A 19795-nucleotide genomic window follows, 5' to 3' on the forward strand; every position below is an offset into this window, starting at 1 on the left:
TCTCTGTCACTATCCGAGTATTAGCATCATTAGCATCCTTGATTTGACAATCCTAAATCCCAGTAGGTAACAGTAACCATGAAATCTATTCGAGCGAGTCTTGCTTGTGGGTAATGTTGGTGTTTCCTTTGTAAGGGAAAAGAGCATGATCCCACTTAATTTTGGATTATCTTATTCTGCTGCCTGAATCCATGATAGAGACTGGTTAGAGTGCCATATTTTGTGTTTGTGCTTTGACTATTATGAGCTAATTTAAACCAGGCATTTCTTAATCAAGTACTTATATTTGCTTGTTTTAATTCAAAGGCCTCTGGATGAAATCTTACTGTTAGGTCATCTTCATTTTCCTTGTGACTAACTTGAAGTGCGAAGAATAGCAAATCAAGATATCTTGACTTATCTGCCTTTTATAAATGATGTAGGATGGAAAATATCTCTTGGGATTCATCTCCATACTCTAATTTTGATCAGAACAGGCTGTTGTACATCTAGAACCCCTGTTTTGGAGGAGGGAGCAAATTAATGAAAGAGGTAGAAACAGAAAGGGAAAGAATGAAAACAGATTTCTTTGTAACTCATTGTGATTTGAAAGTAGATACAAAATATTGTGTTTCTCCTATAATGTACTGACTGTACTTTGTCCTGAGGATTTTGAGACCTGTTTGAGATCTGTTTTGAACAGATCCCAGGCTTGCTTTGTTACGTGCAATCTGATAAGCAGACTGTTGGTTTTCCAAGTTGTTCTCTTTAATGGCTTTTTAATTGCTATAATCAGTACTAAATTTTAGTGTGCTTCTTTTTGGAGTTTTTTTTCATGTGGTTTTTATTTGTCTTCTAAATATGTAGCTGCTTATCTGCATATTTTGTTGGCTCCCTCAGTAAGTTCAGATGAATTGGAGAGGGCTGTCCTTTTCCTGAGTATGGTAGCTTGTCCTCATCATCTGAATGGATATATAGCTCTACCTTGAATTACATACTTTTCTGCATGTCAAATAGTAATAAAAAACAATTGTTATTTTGCAATTTCTGCTGTCATTTGTAGAAGCTAGATATCATACTGCCTATCTTGCAGCTGTAACTAATTGCAGTAGACAACATATTTTGTGGTCTTTTTAAACTTGTGTCTGTTCAGCAGTTCTTCAACTGAACATTTAACTTCCTGCAGAGTTTCTAGTGCATAATACCATCTAGTTGTTGGTAACTTGTGGTTGTTTAAGTAAAGCTTGATTTACACTTTGTTGCTATCCTGTTTTGCTGGTAATGAATATGAGAAAATGACAAAGTACAGATTGTGGTTTTTGTTTTAAATTTATTACACAGTGTAAATATGATCTAAACTTGCTGAATTTTTAATATTATCATGCATGATGGCCTTGCTTTATTTCACTTGGAACTAGGCAGACCTTCTAGGTCATGCTGTTAGGTCTCAAACAAGACCCCAGGAGCAAGTAACTCTAGTGACACAACAGAGGGGTAGCTATAGTCTCAAAAAAGCTCTGTCTAGGTGACTTAATTAATATCAACACAGACATAGGCAAGACATTCAATTCTTCAGAGTATACCATTAACCATGTCCTTCATCATTTCTTATGCCACCTGTATTCCAGCTGCTACAGCTTGTGAAGTAGGACAGTTGCAAAAAAATGAGGAAAATGGAACTGCAGATCTCCAGAGTAAGGCATGTTCAGTGCTGACTCAGGAATAGAGAAAGTGCTTTGTTTGGAAAATGTGCAGTCTGGTCATGTAACTAATGAATGTAACATAGATGCAGCAGGTCAAGAATAAGTTCTGCTGAGAACTTATATTTTTATGTATGTAGTATGTATTTATGAATTTAGATTACCTTATACACTTGCTTTTAGTTATTTAGAATAGTTGTCCCTGTGGGGTTGGGTGGGTGGATGGAACGGACTTGCTCAGAAACTAGCAGCATTTTCAGTGTTTGTATGGTTAACACCAAGCTTGGGAATTTATAGAGCTATGCATGAACTTCTGCCCTTGAGTTAATGAGAAACTTGTACAAGTGGGTTATCAGTTTCTGAGACCAGCACTTGTTGGGGGGGGGGGGGGGGGGAGGAAACGCATACTTTACTTTCATAGGTATTGATGATAGAAGAGGAATGGTGAGGGCGGAAAGTTTGGATTTAGTTACAGACTGTGGAGAGGAGTGTATGGAAGTAGACAGCTGTTGCTTGCTTGGAACACTACCATTGGTTTAATCCTTCACTCTTACTTGTAGCTCATCTTAATCCTCTTCCGAGTTTTCATTTTAGTTTTCTTCCATTATCCCTATAAAACAAGTCTATATAGACCTACAAAGGGCTGTACAGTGCATAGAATTTATTGCATAAATGTTTCGCTCCAGCACAGGCAGACTACTCAGTTGGGTAAGGGTGCACTGTATTTTTTCCTTTGTTGCTCTAATTTATAGATGAAATTTCATCAGCTTCATTGCTTCTCAAAATGAACTGTGTTTGAAATTTGTAAGACGTTTAAAATCTGTATTGTTTCAAATTCGGTAATTTTGCAACAGCTACATGAGTAGACAGCCTTTCTAAAGTTATTCTAATTATTTAGATGGGGAAAAAAAAAAAAAGCCCTATTATTTCACAGTCCTTGTAGCAGAACCATAAGGAAATTAATTGCTTGTGTGCATTGCAGTCAGCTTGCATTTTCAGTATTCCTTGCACACGCAGTTTTATATAAATACTGTTTTAAAAGTATAGTTTATGGCTAGTGAAGTTAAAACATGCTGTCTTTAGTAGAAGAAAATGCTCTGGCTTGATATTTTCATTACTGTGGAGCAAAGTACTATAGAATTTTGAGACTGCAGGAAGCTCTGGTTTCCCCAGAAGCATCAGAGAGCCTTGATTTGTAGACAATACTGTACTGTCAGTGTGCTGCTGGTTCAGCAGCATCTCTGCATACATGATTGGCAAATATTTAAAAGGCCACGTTTTGTGTAATTGGTTCAGCCTTTGAAAATTATTAACTTCTTTGTGTTAAAGGATGTGCACAGCGATGCAAGATTTTATCGTGACAATCTCATGCTTTTGTCTTCCACCGGCAAGGGCATATTTGTGGTTGGGTTTTTTTTAGCTCCTCAAAGGATGGTATAATGCTTTGTAATCACTTTGGTGCTGATGAGGTATGGGAAAACATTTAAGTTTCATAGCTTTGTAAAGCTGGATTATACAGGAGCTGTGGCAGATGGTATTTTGTTAGCTGGGGAAATAAAGGAAGCTTTTCATATCAAGTTATTTGAAAGTATGTGTTTCTGTTCAGCTTTAGTTTTTGTATACATTGTGAAATCTGGGCAGGGGAATACAAAGCTTTATGGACTATCCAGTTAATTTGCAAATAAAGCCATCTTAAAAGAGAATAAATGTTATTCTCCCTATTGCTGCTTTCTAATCTGTTCGCTAATTAGCTTCCTTCCTTTTTTGTTAGCATATAATGATTATTTATATTAATGGAAAAAATTGAATAGGCATTGTTAATACCTCATTGCAGCCAAGGATATGTGACTTGCAAATGGCAGTTTTGTTTATAAACCTTTTACAGAAATTTGGATTACTGATCCAGCTCATTTATAGATTCTACAGGAAATGGATGTTGCATGTGTCCTTCAGCTGTGGAAATAAGCTCTCTGTTTGTGCTTTGCATAACTGTCCAATAACCTAGCCAAAAAATATATCACTCGTCAATTCATAAACAATCTTTGTATTTAGGCATGGAATTCAAATGTAAAATATTTTGGTGTTTTTTATGTGTTTTTTGGTTTTTTTTAAAGACAACAAACCAACAATATCTAGAAAACTCTTTACCACTGTATAACACAACTCTGCATTTCTGAGATGGTCAGTGAGATTTAAAAGCATGTATGTTAGAAATATTAACTTTGTGTAGCAATTATTCTGATAGCTACAGTTATGAGTAAACTTGCATATAAAATAAATAATGCTTTTATCTTTTTTCTCTGTTCTAGGCTTAAAGGAAGCATAAACAGTTGGATTGCTGTTCTGACGTTTTGGAGCACAAGTGATGTTAAAGCAACTTGAATGTATTGGAACATGGCTACTTCTTAAGATGCAAAAGTTAAAAGAAGTTGCTGCTTTTCAAAACTTATCAGATATCTGCATTTTCTAGACGTTTTGCATTTAACCGTATCCTTAAATGTCCACGGCTAAGATCTCATGCAACCATTTTATGCTTTGGAGACTATTCTCCAGAAGAGAACTGTGCATTTAAAAAGCCGAAATGACTGTATTTCCTATCGGAACTTACTGAGGTTGAACATACTGAAAGATCATGACCAGCTTGAAGCGGTCCCAGACCGAAAGGTCTGTTGCCACTGGGGTGTCAGTTGGAACAGATGGCACCACAAAAGTCCACTCGGATGACTTTTACATGAGGCGCTTTAGGTCACAGAATGGCAGCCTAGGATCTGCAGTCATGGCTCCAGTCGGACCTCCTCGCAATGAAAGTTCCCATCATGTTACCTCTACACCTGGAGTCCCCAAAATGGGGGTCAGGGCAAGAATTGCTGATTGGCCCCCCAGGAAGGAGAACATCAAGGAAACAAGCAGGTCTAGTCAAGATATTGAAACCGCCAGTTGTCTTGACAGCATGTCTTCTAAAAGCAGTCCTGGGAGTCAGGGAAGCTCTGTTAACCTGAATGCTAGTGATTCTGTCATGTTGAAGAGTATTCAGAACACACTTAAAAGCAAGACCAGACAATCTGAGAATCTAGACTCCAGGTTTCTAACACCTGATGGCTATCCCAGTTCCCCAAGGAAAGCTCTTCGCAGAATAAGACAGCGTAGCAACAGCGACATTACCATAAGTGAGCTTGATGTGGATAGTTTTGATGAATGTATTTCACCCACATTTAAATCTGGACCATCTCTGCATAGAGAGTACGGCAGCACATCTTCAATAGATAAGCAGGGAACTTCAGGGGAAAGTTTTTTTGACTTACTAAAGGGCTATAAAGATGAAAAGTCTGATCAGAGAAGCCCAGGCACAACTAAGCTCAGTGAACTCCTGATTGCCAGTGGAAGCAAGGGTTCAGGCTTCTCTCTAGATGTGATTGATGGACCTATTACTCAAAGGGAGAACCTGAGGCTCTTTAAGGAAAGAGAGAAGCCTCTCAAGAGACGCTCAAAATCAGAAACGGGAGATTCATCCATTTTTCGTAAGCTGCGTAATGCCAAAGGTGAAGGGGAGCTTGGGAAATCTTCAGATCTTGAAGATAACAGGTCAGAAGATAGTGTCAAGCCTTGGACTTGTCCAAAGTGTTTTGCTCATTATGATGTACAGAGTATTTTATTTGATTTAAATGAAGCAGCGATCAACAGGCATAATGTTATTAAGAGGAGGAACACAACAACAGGAGCGTCTGCTGCTGCCGTAGCATCACTTGTCTCTGGACCCTTATCCCATTCTGCAAGTTTCAATTCTCCAATGGGCAGCACTGAAGATCTGAATTCAAAAGGAAGTCTCAATATGGACCAGGGGGATGATAAAAGCAACGAGCTTGTGATGAGCTGTCCTTATTTTCGTAATGAGATTGGTGGGGAAGGGGAGAGGAAGATAAGCCTTTCCAAATCTAATTCAGGTTCCTTCAGTGGATGTGAAAGTGCCTCGTTTGAGTCAACTCTGAGTTCTCATTGTACAAATGCTGGAGTGGCAGTTCTAGAAGTTCCCAAGGAGAATTTGATTTTACATCTAGACAGAGTGAAAAGATACATTGTTGAACATGTAGACCTTGGTGCATATTATTACCGAAAGTTTTTCTATCAGAAAGGTATGTAGATTTTGTTTCTTCTGGTGCTAGTGGTAAAGTTCAATCTGATGTTAATGATAATGTTGTGTTAACCAACATATAAAGTTAGGCTGACATATAAATGAGTAATATTTGCATGAAGCATTTGTGTGTGTGTGTATATATATATATATATATATACACAAAAATAATCACTAAAACATTTCACCAGTTTGCTTCTTCAGTCAGAGCTTGCTTTGTGTAATAGAATTTATGTTTGAAAATACAGAATATGATTATTTTGTTCTGTGATTCTGTTGAAACCAAGAAGTACCGTGTCCGTTGGATGTATGAAGGGGAAAATAAATCAGAACAAAACTTCCATTCCATAGGAATGAGCAAAACCCAAAACATGATCCAGATACTTCTTCACCAAAATGATTCTGGCACTGAGATGCAGATCATACTCTGTTCCGTTCTTGGGGAAAAAATAAATCAAAAAGAATTGCAGCCTAAGTTCCCTTGAGTTTTAAAAACCAGTTCAGTCTGCAGGACAGTGTGCCTTTTGCTATTGTGTCTCACGATAGACAGAGTTGGTTTAATGAGTGACCTGACAAATGCTTGCTCCTTAGATACTGGTGTCCAGGATTGGGTTTCATTTGCTTAATGAAGGCAGCTCTAAAGAGCTTGTATCCTGCAGATTAAAGCAACAGGAATGCCTAGTTAAAATAAGTGGATGATCATTCCAGAGAAACTTCAGCTCATTAACTGTGGATTAGAGCTAATGATCTCATTTCCCATTTTTCCCTTGCCTCCTGTCCATCTCCTGTCTCTTCTTTCCTACATGGTCCCTTGGTTGGGTGGCTCTTGTCACATCTCTTCCTTCTGCATATTTTTAGGGCAGGGGGACAGACATTGCTGAATGTTTTTTGGGAGAGCCGGTCCACATCATTTGAAGGGAAAAGAGTGCTGAAAAATATTGATTACTTGTAAGCCAGATGCACAGTACAGGATGAAGTATGTTTGGAGGGGAGAGCCTGAGCTTAGAGAGCTTTGTCTGCAGTTTCTTTCTCATCTGCTCCCTCTGACACCACCTGATTCCTCACTGCTCTGGTCAGAGTTTTGCAGTCAGCAGCAAGCAGTGCAGCTCAGCTAACCTGATGTGAAGTGTTTCAGAACTAAAAATAAGGCTTTATTCTCACCCCTTCCTCAAACCAGTCCTTTTGTTTTCTCAAAATGTGATAGGACGGTTCAATCTACATAACAAACAGAAACCTTGTTGTTATAATAAACTGTCCTGTGTATTGTTCAGGTTTTTGTTGGCAGATCTGGTGAGTCAAATGGGTTTTCCTTGCATTTCTGACAAAACGCAGTGCCAGGTGAGCAGGGAATGCAAATAGTATGACAGGAAGGAGGTATGGACAGCACTGAAGCCATTTTCCAAAGGGAAACCACACCCTCATGCTAGTCTCTTGGCAGCCACCAATGTATTTTCATTTGTTTCCAGTAGTTATTATCATGAATTAGATAAACGCATCATAATCTAGTCCTTAGGCTAGTTTTGAGAGGTAACCAGGTAATAGTGTCAGTGAGTGACGCTGTGGGGGATGAATGGAGAGGAAGAGCTGTTTATAGAATATAAACCGGGGAAATTTTTCTTGCCAGAGATTTTGTTGTGCTGGCTTCTGTAAAAAAGACATCCTTCAGATGTGTTGTTAGATATATGCCCAAACCCCACAGTTATAAAAACACCAAAATCATTTTTCTTTTCCTACTGTCCTTCCCCCAGATGTGTAATTGCGATAAAACATCAAGTAGGGTACGAGGAACAAAAAATCAAGTAAAATCAGTTGTAATTGGCAGTTTTCAGTAACATGAAATGAGATGATGCAGAAACTTCTTTATTTGAAGTGCAGGTTGCATCTCTGTTATGAATATCACCAACAGTGAAGAAAGGTGGCTTGGGTAGAATCTGCTAGTCAATGCAGTAGGCCCTTTTAATCTTTTTGTCTTTAAAATAAATAAATAAGTTACTGAATGAAAGTAGTTTCGCAGATATTGTCCATTTTAATTTCAAGGTAATTTAGTGAGATGCTCCTGGTGGCTTGGCTGGAATCTATTAATTACATGGAAGGAATAGATTATTCTTTACAGGTATTGTTATGTGGATGATAGATGAAAAAGAGACTCTAGTGTAATTTTCAGACTATTTTAGTAGGTGTTAACAACTTACCTTTGTTTCTCTAGCATTTTCTGTTGTGTAAGCGCAGGTACATATATATCATGCAATGTTTTTAATCCACCAAGCCAAGTTAGGGTGGAGGTAGCCAAACTTGCTCCGGTTTTGGAAGCTGCAGAGTGTTCTGGAGGAAAATTTGTCTCAGGTGGAAGGTTGCTCTTGTATTCTTGGTGTTTACTCTTCCGTCTCCCTGCCATAAACTGATGAGTTATAAACATACTGGGGTGAAAAAGTATAGGATGCTAGTAAGATGTCTTGGATTTTTAAACAGTAAAAATTCTCTGTGGCATCTATAGGGCTATTATCAATGGAGTGATATAATGATTTCATTAGGCTTATGCATATACTTTAACTTATTCCTGATTTCCTCACTTACTACTAATGCAGTCGCTCAAGTTTTACAACAGTATTTACGGGTTATCCTATAGGATAGAATTTTGAACATTAATTACCTCTGTGCAGGGTATTGGCTCTTGAGGACTTAGAGGAATTTGGTAGAAAGCACACTTGCTTTCTTTTGTGTCTTGTATGCTCTGAAATCTTTAAATGGAAGACACTGACAAAAGACAGGATGATTGTTTAGAGAACCTCAGGGGTGAACAGCTGCTCTGTGAAAACAAAGGTGTAATTCTAGGGCATGCATGGCTTCACAAGGACAGAGAACCTACTGGAAAAGTGTGAATCTATTGGAGGAAAGTATAACAAGAATCAGTATGGGTAATTAAAAAAAATTAAAAAAAATGCACTTGGGGTTTTAAGATAGTGATTTATTCTTTGGAAAAATGACTGCTGTTCACATAGGAAGGAGTGTGTTTTGCTATCTATTTTTAGTATGTTTGCAGATGCAGTTCTTGATGGTGATATTCAAATATTTTGCACTTTATCCCTGCAGAACAGCTCATATCAGAATGCTGTTGAAGTAGTAATTCATTTTGGTTCTTTTATGAATAACAAATAATCTGTATATGATGGTACAGACAGTATGGTTAGATTGCCTTTCTTGCTATCGTTCCAGGGAATTTCATATTTCTTCTTTCAAGTGCTGAAATTTCAGATAGCTCAAAATTTCCATTTTTGTGCACATATAAATTCATTCATATATGCAGGCATGCAGCATATGGAATGGGATGATGTAGGACTTCTTTCTTGTAAAATGCTTGACTTCTATTTTTTGACATTCCCTTGAATTTTCAGATATTGTGTTTTTAAATTCAGTTGTTACTTGAAATATGCGCAGCTTCATTTATAGGCTGTTGAATTCACAGTGATGTACTTCCATCATCAAACAGGATATGTAGGTTTGGCTTTACACATTTATAATTAAATAAATACAAAAACGTACATCAAAAATCCACTACTCAGCTAGTGAGCAATTTCTCCAACTCTGTGTTCTCCTCTCTGCCATCACCACCGCTATGTTAGTTTTAGTCTCAGCTCTGAACACTTAGCTGTTAAATAGTTATGTTATTCATCTTGTCTCTGTGTTTTCATTTTGAGCATAAACAAGACTTCAGCTTCTTGCTTCTTCAGCTTTTCACTTTTTGAGTAACTTGTAAGGCTATCTCTTGTTTCTTCTTTTTGATACAAAAATAAGTAACTTAAGTCTTTTGGGTACAACTGTCTGCTGCTCACATTTTTATTATGGAGTTGTGAGTTTCTCACTTTTCTGTGTTTGGTTCCCTGGTTTTTGTATTTTAAGGAGGAAAATTTAGGTCAGTGTGAATAACATGGATTTGACTTTAAACGCCAATGTAAGATGTGTATCCTATTTTAGTTCTATTTTTGAAATTACAAATTTGAATTTCAGCCTTTTTTGTATAAATGGAGCTCTTTAGAAAGTGGAATGACAACAAAATCCTGGTACCACAACTGATTCTAGTGTAATTGGCAATTTGTTTCCAACTGTGTCAACTCAGCATGAAAATACAACTGGGAAAGTTAAGACTGACTTTTATCTGTGTTGTTTGTTTTTAATATGCAAGAACACTGGAACTATTTTGGGGCGGATGAGAATCTTGGTCCAGTAGCTGTGAGCATAAGAAGAGAAAAACCAGAGGAAATCAAGGAAAACGGGCCTCAGTACAACTACCGAATCATTTTCAGAACCAGCGAGGTAAGCCATTCAGGAATGATGTTAAAAGAAACTGGAAAGGATCAGGCAAAATCATATGGGGTGTGGATGTGGTGTTTTTTTTTCCCTTTCCACGTGGATAGATTTCTGTTTCCTCCTGTACAGTGCAGGAATTTCCTAACAAATGGTCTACCACAGCTTACATTACAAAGAATACAGATGAGTATGTCAGTGAATTAGTAATTCTATAATGTCCTGCAGGAAAATTTGAAGGTTATTTTGATTAAAGTTTGAGAATGCTAGTACAGCTCCAGTATCTGTAAATGAGCAAAGAGTAGGAAAATCTCTTCTTTCAGTTTCCTGTGTGGCAGTGGTTAGACCTGAGGAACATACTTTTATACTTAAACATTTTCCACTGGAAATGTTACTCATAATCTTTTCCAAGTAATACTTCTTTCTAAAATCAAAATCTGTAAAGAATTTTGAATAATTTGAAATCTTCTGAATACTGTTAGCTATCAGAATGGGAGACATTTTGCATGTTGGTGTGTGTTTCATGCAACATGAAGTACCCGATGTACTCAGACTCCATTGAGAATCATAGAAAAGTACATTTTACTCCAGTGCTCTTGCTAATGAGCCTTGATTCTGTGCATAATTCAACATGCAAGCTATTTTTGTTCTCCGCATTTAGCTTATGACATTAAGAGGCTCTGTGCTGGAAGATGCTATTCCTTCAACTGCAAAGCACTGCACAGCTAGAGGACTTCCCCTAAAAGAAGTGCTTGAGTATGTGGTTCCTGAGCTGAATATTCATTGCCTAAGGCTGGCCTTCAACACTCCTAAAGTCACAGAACAGCTTATGAAGCTGGATGAACAAGGGGTAAGTACAAAGTTGAAAAATGTCTTAAACTACAAAACTACCTACAGTTTTAAATGATTCAAATGAGTTTATTAAAATGCCCCATTAAAGTTTGTCTGCGGGAGAGTTGCGTGTCTTTTCCCCCTAGTTTTGCTAAAGATTTGGTTTTAGTAAAATCAAGCTCACTGCATGAAATATGCTAACATTTGATAGTAATGTTATGGCAGTTGTCCATTTTAATTTACGTTAAAAGAGATTAAGTGATTGTCTTTCAAAGATGGAGCAGAGAGAGTTGTTTTCCTCTAGCTTCGTTATGGCTATTATAATGAAAATAGAAATCTCCAAAGTCATTGAATGATTTGTTGTAATATAGTAATGTTGTATTTGGCACAACCGTTGCAATAGTGTGCAGACTGTGGATCTTTTTGCCTTTCTGAAACAAATTATATGACAAAATATTCTAAACCTCTTCATGCAAATGATTTTCAGTTGGGTGGTAGCCCCCTGTTCTCTTTTAAAATGGAACCAAGATTTATTAGCTATATAGCTTAGATCTAGCAAAATGAAAGCCTGTGTGTAACATGAGTTTTATTATTAAAAATCTGGACAGTGACGTTTAACAGCTCTATTTTGAATACTGAGTCAGTTAGTGTCTGTCTTCTGGTCTTTTTTTGCTGCTTATAATCAGCCTTTTCTGCATAGAACTGGAATCTGTTAGTATTCTTGCTGTCAGTCTGGCATTGAAATGTAGCCATTCTGTAATAGAAAAAGATTGAACTACCTGCACCACGAAGGGGAGAGCGTGGCTGTTCTAAAAGTATTGGTGACTACCATTGTGATTTGGTCAGCTGCTCTGTGCAAGATAGAGAATCCTCAAATACCTACTGGAAGAAAATCTTAGGCTAAACTTTCTGCCCTCTAGTTAGTTTTGCATGCTCATTTATTTCAGAAAGAGCATGCTATGATGTGCAGAAGAAATTGGGTGGCTGCTGAGCATCCCGGATTAGTGGCTCCTTGAAAGGACACTGTGATGAGCCTACAGGTGTCTGAAGATGAGGAGTGATGAGCTTACTAAAAAGCATGCTGAAAGAAAAAAGGAATTTTTAGGAATTTAAATTCAGTATAACTTCCCATTTTCACACAGCCAGAAACTAATAGGTTTGAGGTATTTCTCTGAAAGGTATTAGAGCAGTCTTTACAAAAGTGTATTTGGTGTTAATGATTTATTCCTTGAACTTAAACCTAATCTGCTTTTCATCCAGAAGCAGGTTTGTCAGGCTATTTGAACCAGGGATATCTCTGTCTCTTCCCAAAGTTTCCTTTTCAGCAATGGAAATAATGGTGGAATTTAATCCAAGACGGCTCTAGAAATGATCTGCTGGATTCTAATATAAGGTCCTTATGGAAATGCCAGCCAAGAACCTCAAATCTGAAATAATACTGATAATTTTCTCAAGGGAAAATAATAATAATAATAATAATAAAGATAATTTAAATATACTGTGAAAATATTTCTATTGAATTCCTAATTAGAAAAGCTCTTTAGCAAAATTACTTGAGAAAGTTACAAAAGTTGAAGATGAAAATATCCCTGAGTGCTGTAAGTCATTACAACCTGCACTATGTTGTAGTATAGGGTTGATTTTTTATTTTTTCCTATTGAATAAACCTTTGAAAATCATTAAGGGCAGGTGGTAGTTAAAAATGTACTCTCTACATCAAAGTATCTTTCTGCTTTTGTGGTAATGAAGCAGTTTGACACTTCCAACAGAAAAAGATAAGCACGCTCTGTGCTAATTAGAAGCTGCATTTTTATCAATTCCAAGCTAAAACAAATTTGGGTAACAGCTGCTACGCTAATTAGGTACACAGACTGTTTATCACTTTTTCTTGTTGTGTGTGTCACAAGTGTTTCATTACTACATGAACAGGTGCCTATTTGATGTAGCAAATGGGAGGTTTTGCTAAGAGTTAAGACTATAAGGTGACCATAGCCTGACTTTGGTTAATTTCACCCAATAACCCCTCACTTGAGACAAATTTGTATGTTTTAATAAAACTTATTTGGCAGTTTTGATTAAGCTAGGCTATCATTTTAATATTTGAGCGAGATTTTTAAAGCAATTGTTAGCTTTCATATTTATGAATTTGCACTTATTTATAGCCATCTTCTTTCAGTTTCTGACTTTTCTTCTGATATTTTTCTCTGCTGCATCTTGAGTAGTTTTGGTGTGAGGTTTTTGGTGGTTTTTTTTTAGCAAAGGTTTTTGCATGCAGTGATTAAATAATCTGTTGGTCTTGTTTATGGTAAACTAAACAGATTGTGCTTTTCAAGGTTCTGCAACATATTTTCTCTGAATTTTGTATATTTTTTTAATGACTGAGTTCTGTCTCTACTAATCTTTCAGAATCTTAAGAAAGTAGATGTCTGAACTGAATATGATGTCCAGTATCAGAACAGATACACTGTATCTCTGCAGAGATACACTGCAGAGGCTAGGAGCTCTTCTTGCCTCAGTTCTTGTACGGGTGTTTTATGTCAAGTTCCATGTCCCTTACTTCCCTCAGATTGGTAATGTCAGTGTAACATCTGCTGTTCTTTACATACAGCCCACATTACTCTCACCTAGCTGTTCTTTTTATTGATGTTATTAAAATGCATTCTTTGAATGGTTCTGTATAAAGAAGTAATCCAATCGTTCGGTATAGCAGTGGTACCTTTCTGACTAATTAGCATCTACTAATTTTCTTGAATGCGTAGTTCATAGTAACTTCAGGTTTGCATTCAAATATGATTTAAAAATCTCAGGACAGGTGCTGATTTATTCCAATCAGAATTAATGGAAACACTGTGCTATGTCACTTGGCTTTTAATGTAATTCTGTATTTATATTATAAAATTGCTGACTGGTTAAATCTGAGATGTGCTTTCTGCTGTCTTTCACAGGGTGCTAGATAAATACTGAAAGTGCACTTCTTCCCCACATTTATATATGGGAATACTTCTAGATAATTAAAATGAGGCTGCTTCTCCAAAAGCTTTACCACACTGTATTGTTTCCTTCAACTCCATTCTTATTTTGAGTTATACTTCTGAAAGACCCTAGATTTAGAAGGAGAAGTTGTTGTAAGGGTGCTGAGTGTTATTCTTCCAGTGGAGCTTTATTTTTCTATAGCAGCTTGTATTGCCCTTAGGAATTTTGTTGGTTTTAAGTTCAGCAAATGTAATAAGGTATTGTACTTTTTCAGCATGGTCCTTAATACTTCATGCTGACCTTTTCAAGCGTACAAAGGGGCAGCCTTTTCATTGCTTCTGTTAGTAGAGGATCCCTTTTATGTTTATGCTCTGGAAAATCTTCATGAGAAATTGAGAGTTAAATAGCTTAGGTGCGCTTGGTGAGGATGGTTTTCTTAGTCCTGATTTGAGTGAAATTTCTAGAAGCTTGCAATTAGCAGAAGCATCGTGGTTCCAAGAAGCACCTTCACCCATTGGGTTTCCCGCAGGAAGAACAGCACATATCTGAACAGTGGGTGTTCCTGAATAGCCTGTCAGGGTCTCTGCTGATAACGTGGGAAGTGCGCTTGTATTTTTGGAAGTTGGCCTGTGAGCGTTTCTTCCACAAGTAAGGGATTGATAAGTAATAAGTAATAGATATTGTATAAGTACTAGATATGCTGTACTCGTATTTTCATAAAAGGAATTAGACATATTTAGAAGATAAAATTATAGTAGTTATTGTATCAGAGGATAAAAGAAAGAATGTTTCATAGGTGGCCCAGAACTGAGACTCATTACATGTGCTCCATTTCTCCAGCAGGAGTAACAAAGCTTTTACTTTTCTTCTTTCCTTGCTTGTTTTCTGATACTTTGTCACCATTCATTTTAGGTAGTATTGTGCTTTTAATTTTTATTTATTTTTCATTTTAAATTTTAAAATGTGTTTCATTTAGAGAAAGAACGGAACCAATTCTGAGGGCTTTGAAAATGTCCCACTGTAAAAAATAAGTTAAAATTAACAAATTTTAGTTGATTTAAGTCTGTCCACATCACCTCAGCAAGCTCCAAAATGTTGTCTCGTGACCTATTACAGGAAGTTTCAGAGCAAATCACAATATATTCAGATAAGTTTCAGTAGCTTTACAAATACCTGTTAGCATTTCACAGTAAACTATAGCGCATACCTGTCAATCTCTAGATGGTTTTCTTAGCTGTTCTTCAGATGCTGTTCTGACAGATACACTTTATGTTTTTTTGAAATGCGAGCTTTGATTACAAAAAAGTCAAATGTAAGAGAAGAAATTACTTTCTCCACAATGATTATGTAGTATCACTACATGCACAAACTCTAAAACTCTTTTGCATTCAGCCACTCAGATTTCCTGCATGTGAAATCATTTACGGAAGCGTCAGTAAGTGGCTGTTAGCACTGTTTTCTTTCCATCTCTGACTTCTTCTGTAGTCCAGACATAAAAGATGCAGTTATGGTCCCTTTTATGTATGCATCAGTTTGGAATCAGTGGGAATAGTATGTGTTGAAGGATTAAAATTGCAATTGGATTAAAAAATGGGTTGCTTTCACATGGTTAGTTTCTGCTGTGTTATTTAGTTGTTTTGTTACTGCCAATGAATGCAATTTACTCTTTAAACATGTTTAATAGTTGAATGCACTAATCGGTGAATAATTTCTCTTTTCTTTAAAATGAGAGACTGTTGATTTTATCACTGGTTACAGAAATGAGTGAGTGTTGTGCCCTGGCTTTCTCTGTGGGAGGTTTAGCATTGAACAGCAGCTACAGTACCAAGCTGAAGAGGCTGAAGAGTGCAAATCAAGATTCTGATGCTTTTCAGCTGATACCGTCAGGTCACGTATCTTGGTGTAAGACATGCACCATTTGGTAGCTGAAGTGTCTTCTTCCAGAAAATAAGGAACTTCAGTGAAAGCTTTTGGAAATTAGGCTAATCATTGGTGTTTCTTTCTTTGCTTATTAAGGGTTTAATAAAAAACAGTGTGTAGTGGATTCAGTAAATAAGTTATTATGTCATTTGTCATACGTACAAAACTTTTGTATTTCTCTCTTTGCAGTTAAGTTACCAACTTAAGGTGGGTATCATGTACTGCAAAGCCGGGCAAAGCACAGAAGAGGAAATGTACAATAATGAATCAGCAGGTCCAGCTTTTGAAGAGTTTCTTCAGCTCTTGGGAGAACGAGTTCGGCTCAAAGGATTTGAAAAGTATCGTGCTCAGCTGGATACGAAGAGTAAGGAGTCTTTTTTTTCTCTTATGTGAACAAAATACATAGTATAGTTACTGTTTTGTTTTGTTTTTTTTTTTCCATAGAATTGTTAATTATAAGCTCTTTGCAATGGGAAGAAATTTGTTCAGTATTGAAAGTGAAAGCAGAGCAACTATGTATATTGACCCATATACACACAGGGTCTTGATAATTATTGGACTTTCATACTAATTTGGTGTGAAATTATCACTAAAGCTGCAACAAGAAACTAGTAGACTATGGAACTGTTATCACCATTGCAAATTCATCATTGTTGTATTGTGTAATGAATAATCAAAACAGTTGGTATATCATGAATTTCATGAATGAAATGCTAAAGAATGGACTCAAAAAGTTTTGGGAGCAGAAAAGCATTCATCAACTTCAGTGCATCAAAAACTGCTTTTTCCATGATTATCCTATCAGAAATGCAATAAATTGCTCTGCTTTAATATTTCAGCATTTTACCTCATGTGTTTGGTGCTTGCGGGAACCTGTTGCCATCCCCAAGTGCTATTTTTGACCAGCCTAAGCATCACTACTCTGAGGGTTAGAAAACTTGCTATGTTTTAAATTAAATTTAATACCTGTTCCTCATGTTTACCATTGAGCCTGCTTCGTCTCTTAGTTGCAATACTTGAATTTCCCTTGTTGCATTTATTCCCTTGAGTGCATTTAGATATTGCAATTGTCTCCTCTATGCTTTACTGATGTTAACCCTAATAGCCACGTTGTTCTTATTGGTTGGGAGATGTGGATTTCTCTACTTTGCCCATGCAGATTATTACCTCGTAACTTACTTTTGCACTTATCTCAATTTGAATACACTCTCATTAATTTTAGTGGCTGTAACTACTATTTCAAATGGGGTCCAGGACAGGTTCTTTAGCATTTTCCTTCCTTTACTGGAGGTACATCATACATTATATTGTAGGATTCCGTTTCCTTTTTTGCATCTCTGAAGTGTTAGTTTGTCGTAAAAATGAGCCAAGTCAAAAATCAAAAGGTACAGAAAAACAAAAATATTATTCCCGATTTCATAGTTTCTGACTTTATATTGTAACCTCCTTTTTACTTTTAGTAGATACACTAAAATGGTGTCTTCCTTTTTTTTTTTTTTTTTTTTTTTTTTTGGTTTAGTTTTTGTAAGACGTCTGAAAAAGAAACTTTGGACTGTTATTACCAGCTTCTTTGGTGACAGTCCACACATTGGTTTCTAGCACAAGAAATGCCGTATGATGAGAGGAGTTGATTCATCTAATCAGATGGACTATGAAAGCTGCATCTGTCTTATGTACATTTTTGATGTTTTCTCTTAAGCAGCAGAATTTTCCAGCAGTGTTTTAGTTTCTTCTCATCCCTTCTGACTTGGGGAAAATGTTTTCTCAATTTTTATTTTTCAGTGTACAATAATATACACCTATTTGGTGGACATGGAAATGGAGGAAGATAAATGTTTTTGAAGCTCTTTGGATAGCTTTATTTGGGAACTGTTATTGTGTTTTCTGTGTAGACACAGACTGTTAAGAAGAAATGTCGACTTAGCTGAAGGTTTCCAGCCTTTACTAAACATTTAGTGAAGTAAACTTGGGACTGCTATAATTAAGTGATTATTTAACTTGATACAGCATTAAGAAGCAGCAGCACAGGGAGGAAGACAATGCTGGGGATAGCTGCCCAGTGATAGAAGAAAAAAAAACAAAACTTTCTTTGTATTTCTTGTTAAATGACAGTCTCAGAACCCTGTCTCCTTGAGAGTGGGACAGAAAGCCGTGTGAGGCATACTGATCAGCCTAAGGACATCTATATGAATTGAGTGGGAGTGTAATTAAAATCAGGTTTATCCTGGAGTTTTGGTGGGAGTTTTATTTCTTGGTATTTTGTTAGGAGCTGAAGTACCCGGTGTAACAGAAGGAGCTGCTTTGGGAGCCCCTGCTGGTTCACAGTAGTATAGCCAGGTCTTTGCTATCTGCAGCGTGCTATCCTGCATCATGAGCTGGCTAGAACCTCAAGCAGGCGCAATGTGCCAGTGCTGAGGACTTGCAGGTGGCTGAGGAGCTGAGTTCCTCCTGCTCAAGACCAGCTGTGTGTTGAAAAGCGCATCATTGCAGATTTCTGCTGCTATCATTTCCAAAGATCTGCATTCTCAGCTGAGGAAGAGATGAAAGGCTGTTTGTACTTGCTTCTTGTTTCTCTGTAACATTTTTGGTGGCAAGACGATTAAGTCCAGAGGTGGCCTTCAGGTCAGAATTCAGAATCTCACATATGGAAAATAGGTAAACAGCAGAATGCATGCAGGCTGTGCATATTTGATAGTTGTCCTAAGTAACTGACCTGTCTTTTCTGCACTTGTCTTCATATGGAAAGCCTGTGGAACAGAGGTTGTGGTTTTGCCATGACTTGGGTTTATAGGATTTTGTTGCAATTTTTGTGGTATACAGAGGCCCACAGACTAGGAAGCTAGCTTCTCTCTCTTCTATTTCTGCGCTCTCGTGTTGCTAGAGACCACTTTCATGAAGTATTTCTTATGCTACCACTGTGTATAGTTATTCAGGACATTTTCCTGAATAAAACTTCTGTTTTCATGCCAGCACGGCTGATGGTAAAGATGCTTTTAAAAAACAGATGATTGTTCATCAACTTGCACAAAAGGTCAGAGCTGTGTGGGCTGCTTTGCCACTTTCTGTGCTTTTGCAATACTTTGCAACCTAGAAAAAACAGATGCATGATGTGAGACAGTGTGGAGGACTTTCTCGGTGTGGGGAGAATCTGATTTCTGTATCTACTTCAGAAAAACTCGCAAAACTTTTGTATTCTATGCAAATTAGGAGAAGTAAAATTGCTATAATGAAATACAATTTCAGAACTGTCATTCTTAGAGACTTTTAGAATTATGGGCTTAATTGGTAAGCATCTGTAACAGTGCCAACTTTTGGAAGAAGGGATCTTACTCATCCTATTAACGGAAAGGCTATTTAAGTATATTGGATCCTGTAGGAGTTTTAGCTTTGGATCTCTGCCAGTGCAACGGTGAAAAAGAACTGCTACTTTTAAAGTTCTGTTTGTGTGTTTCTAGCATTACCGCAGGGGAAACAATCTATCTTCTGGCTGCCTGAAGACTTTGGATAGGAAATAGAGCTTGAAAATGTCATCTCTCCCACAGTTGCTAGGAAGTTTTATAGGCATCACTTTAAAGTAACGAACACCACGGTAATCTTTGAAATTGTAACTTCAGTCATTTGGTTTGATTTTCCAGTTGTAGCACATGCGTTATTTCCATCCCCCTCGCTCAGTCTTACTTCTCAGTATTTTAAAATAGTGAATTGAAGCAGCCGGATGATAATGGGCCTGGTAACCTGAGCTGCTGTTTAGCAGTGTCACGGTGCCTGTGGTGCAGGAAATAAAGGAGATAATATGAGTTGGAAGAGTCCATGAAAAATCCGCTTGATGAGTTTATCAGCTTAGCTGATAATGATAGCGTTTTGTATTAGATGTTTTTATTCCATTAATTTTTGTTTAAATCTGGAAGAATATTAAACCAGCATAGAATATATTAAATAGGTGGAAAATGTAGGGAATGAA

At 37.0% G+C, this 19795-nt stretch overlaps 1 protein-coding gene across 6 annotated transcripts in view; it reads left to right on the forward strand.

The window, feature by feature from the left end:
• Positions 1–19795, forward strand: part of SIPA1L1 (signal induced proliferation associated 1 like 1) — a 187249-nt gene that overhangs the window by 115662 nt on the left and 51792 nt on the right. For all 6 annotated transcript variants that reach the window (XM_072339363.1, XM_072339362.1, XM_072339367.1 and 3 more), the window contains 4 exons: positions 3989–5809; positions 9989–10119; positions 10772–10960; positions 16024–16198. In XM_072339363.1, the coding sequence (XP_072195464.1) occupies positions 4312–5809; positions 9989–10119; positions 10772–10960; positions 16024–16198 (1993 nt within the window). In that variant the 5' untranslated portion in view covers positions 3989–4311. The remainder of the gene's footprint in view (positions 1–3988; positions 5810–9988; positions 10120–10771; positions 10961–16023; positions 16199–19795) is intronic.

This window comes from Excalfactoria chinensis, chromosome 5, assembly GCF_039878825.1.
Source record: "Excalfactoria chinensis isolate bCotChi1 chromosome 5, bCotChi1.hap2, whole genome shotgun sequence".
Classification (NCBI taxonomy): domain Eukaryota; kingdom Metazoa; phylum Chordata; class Aves; order Galliformes; family Phasianidae; genus Excalfactoria; species Excalfactoria chinensis.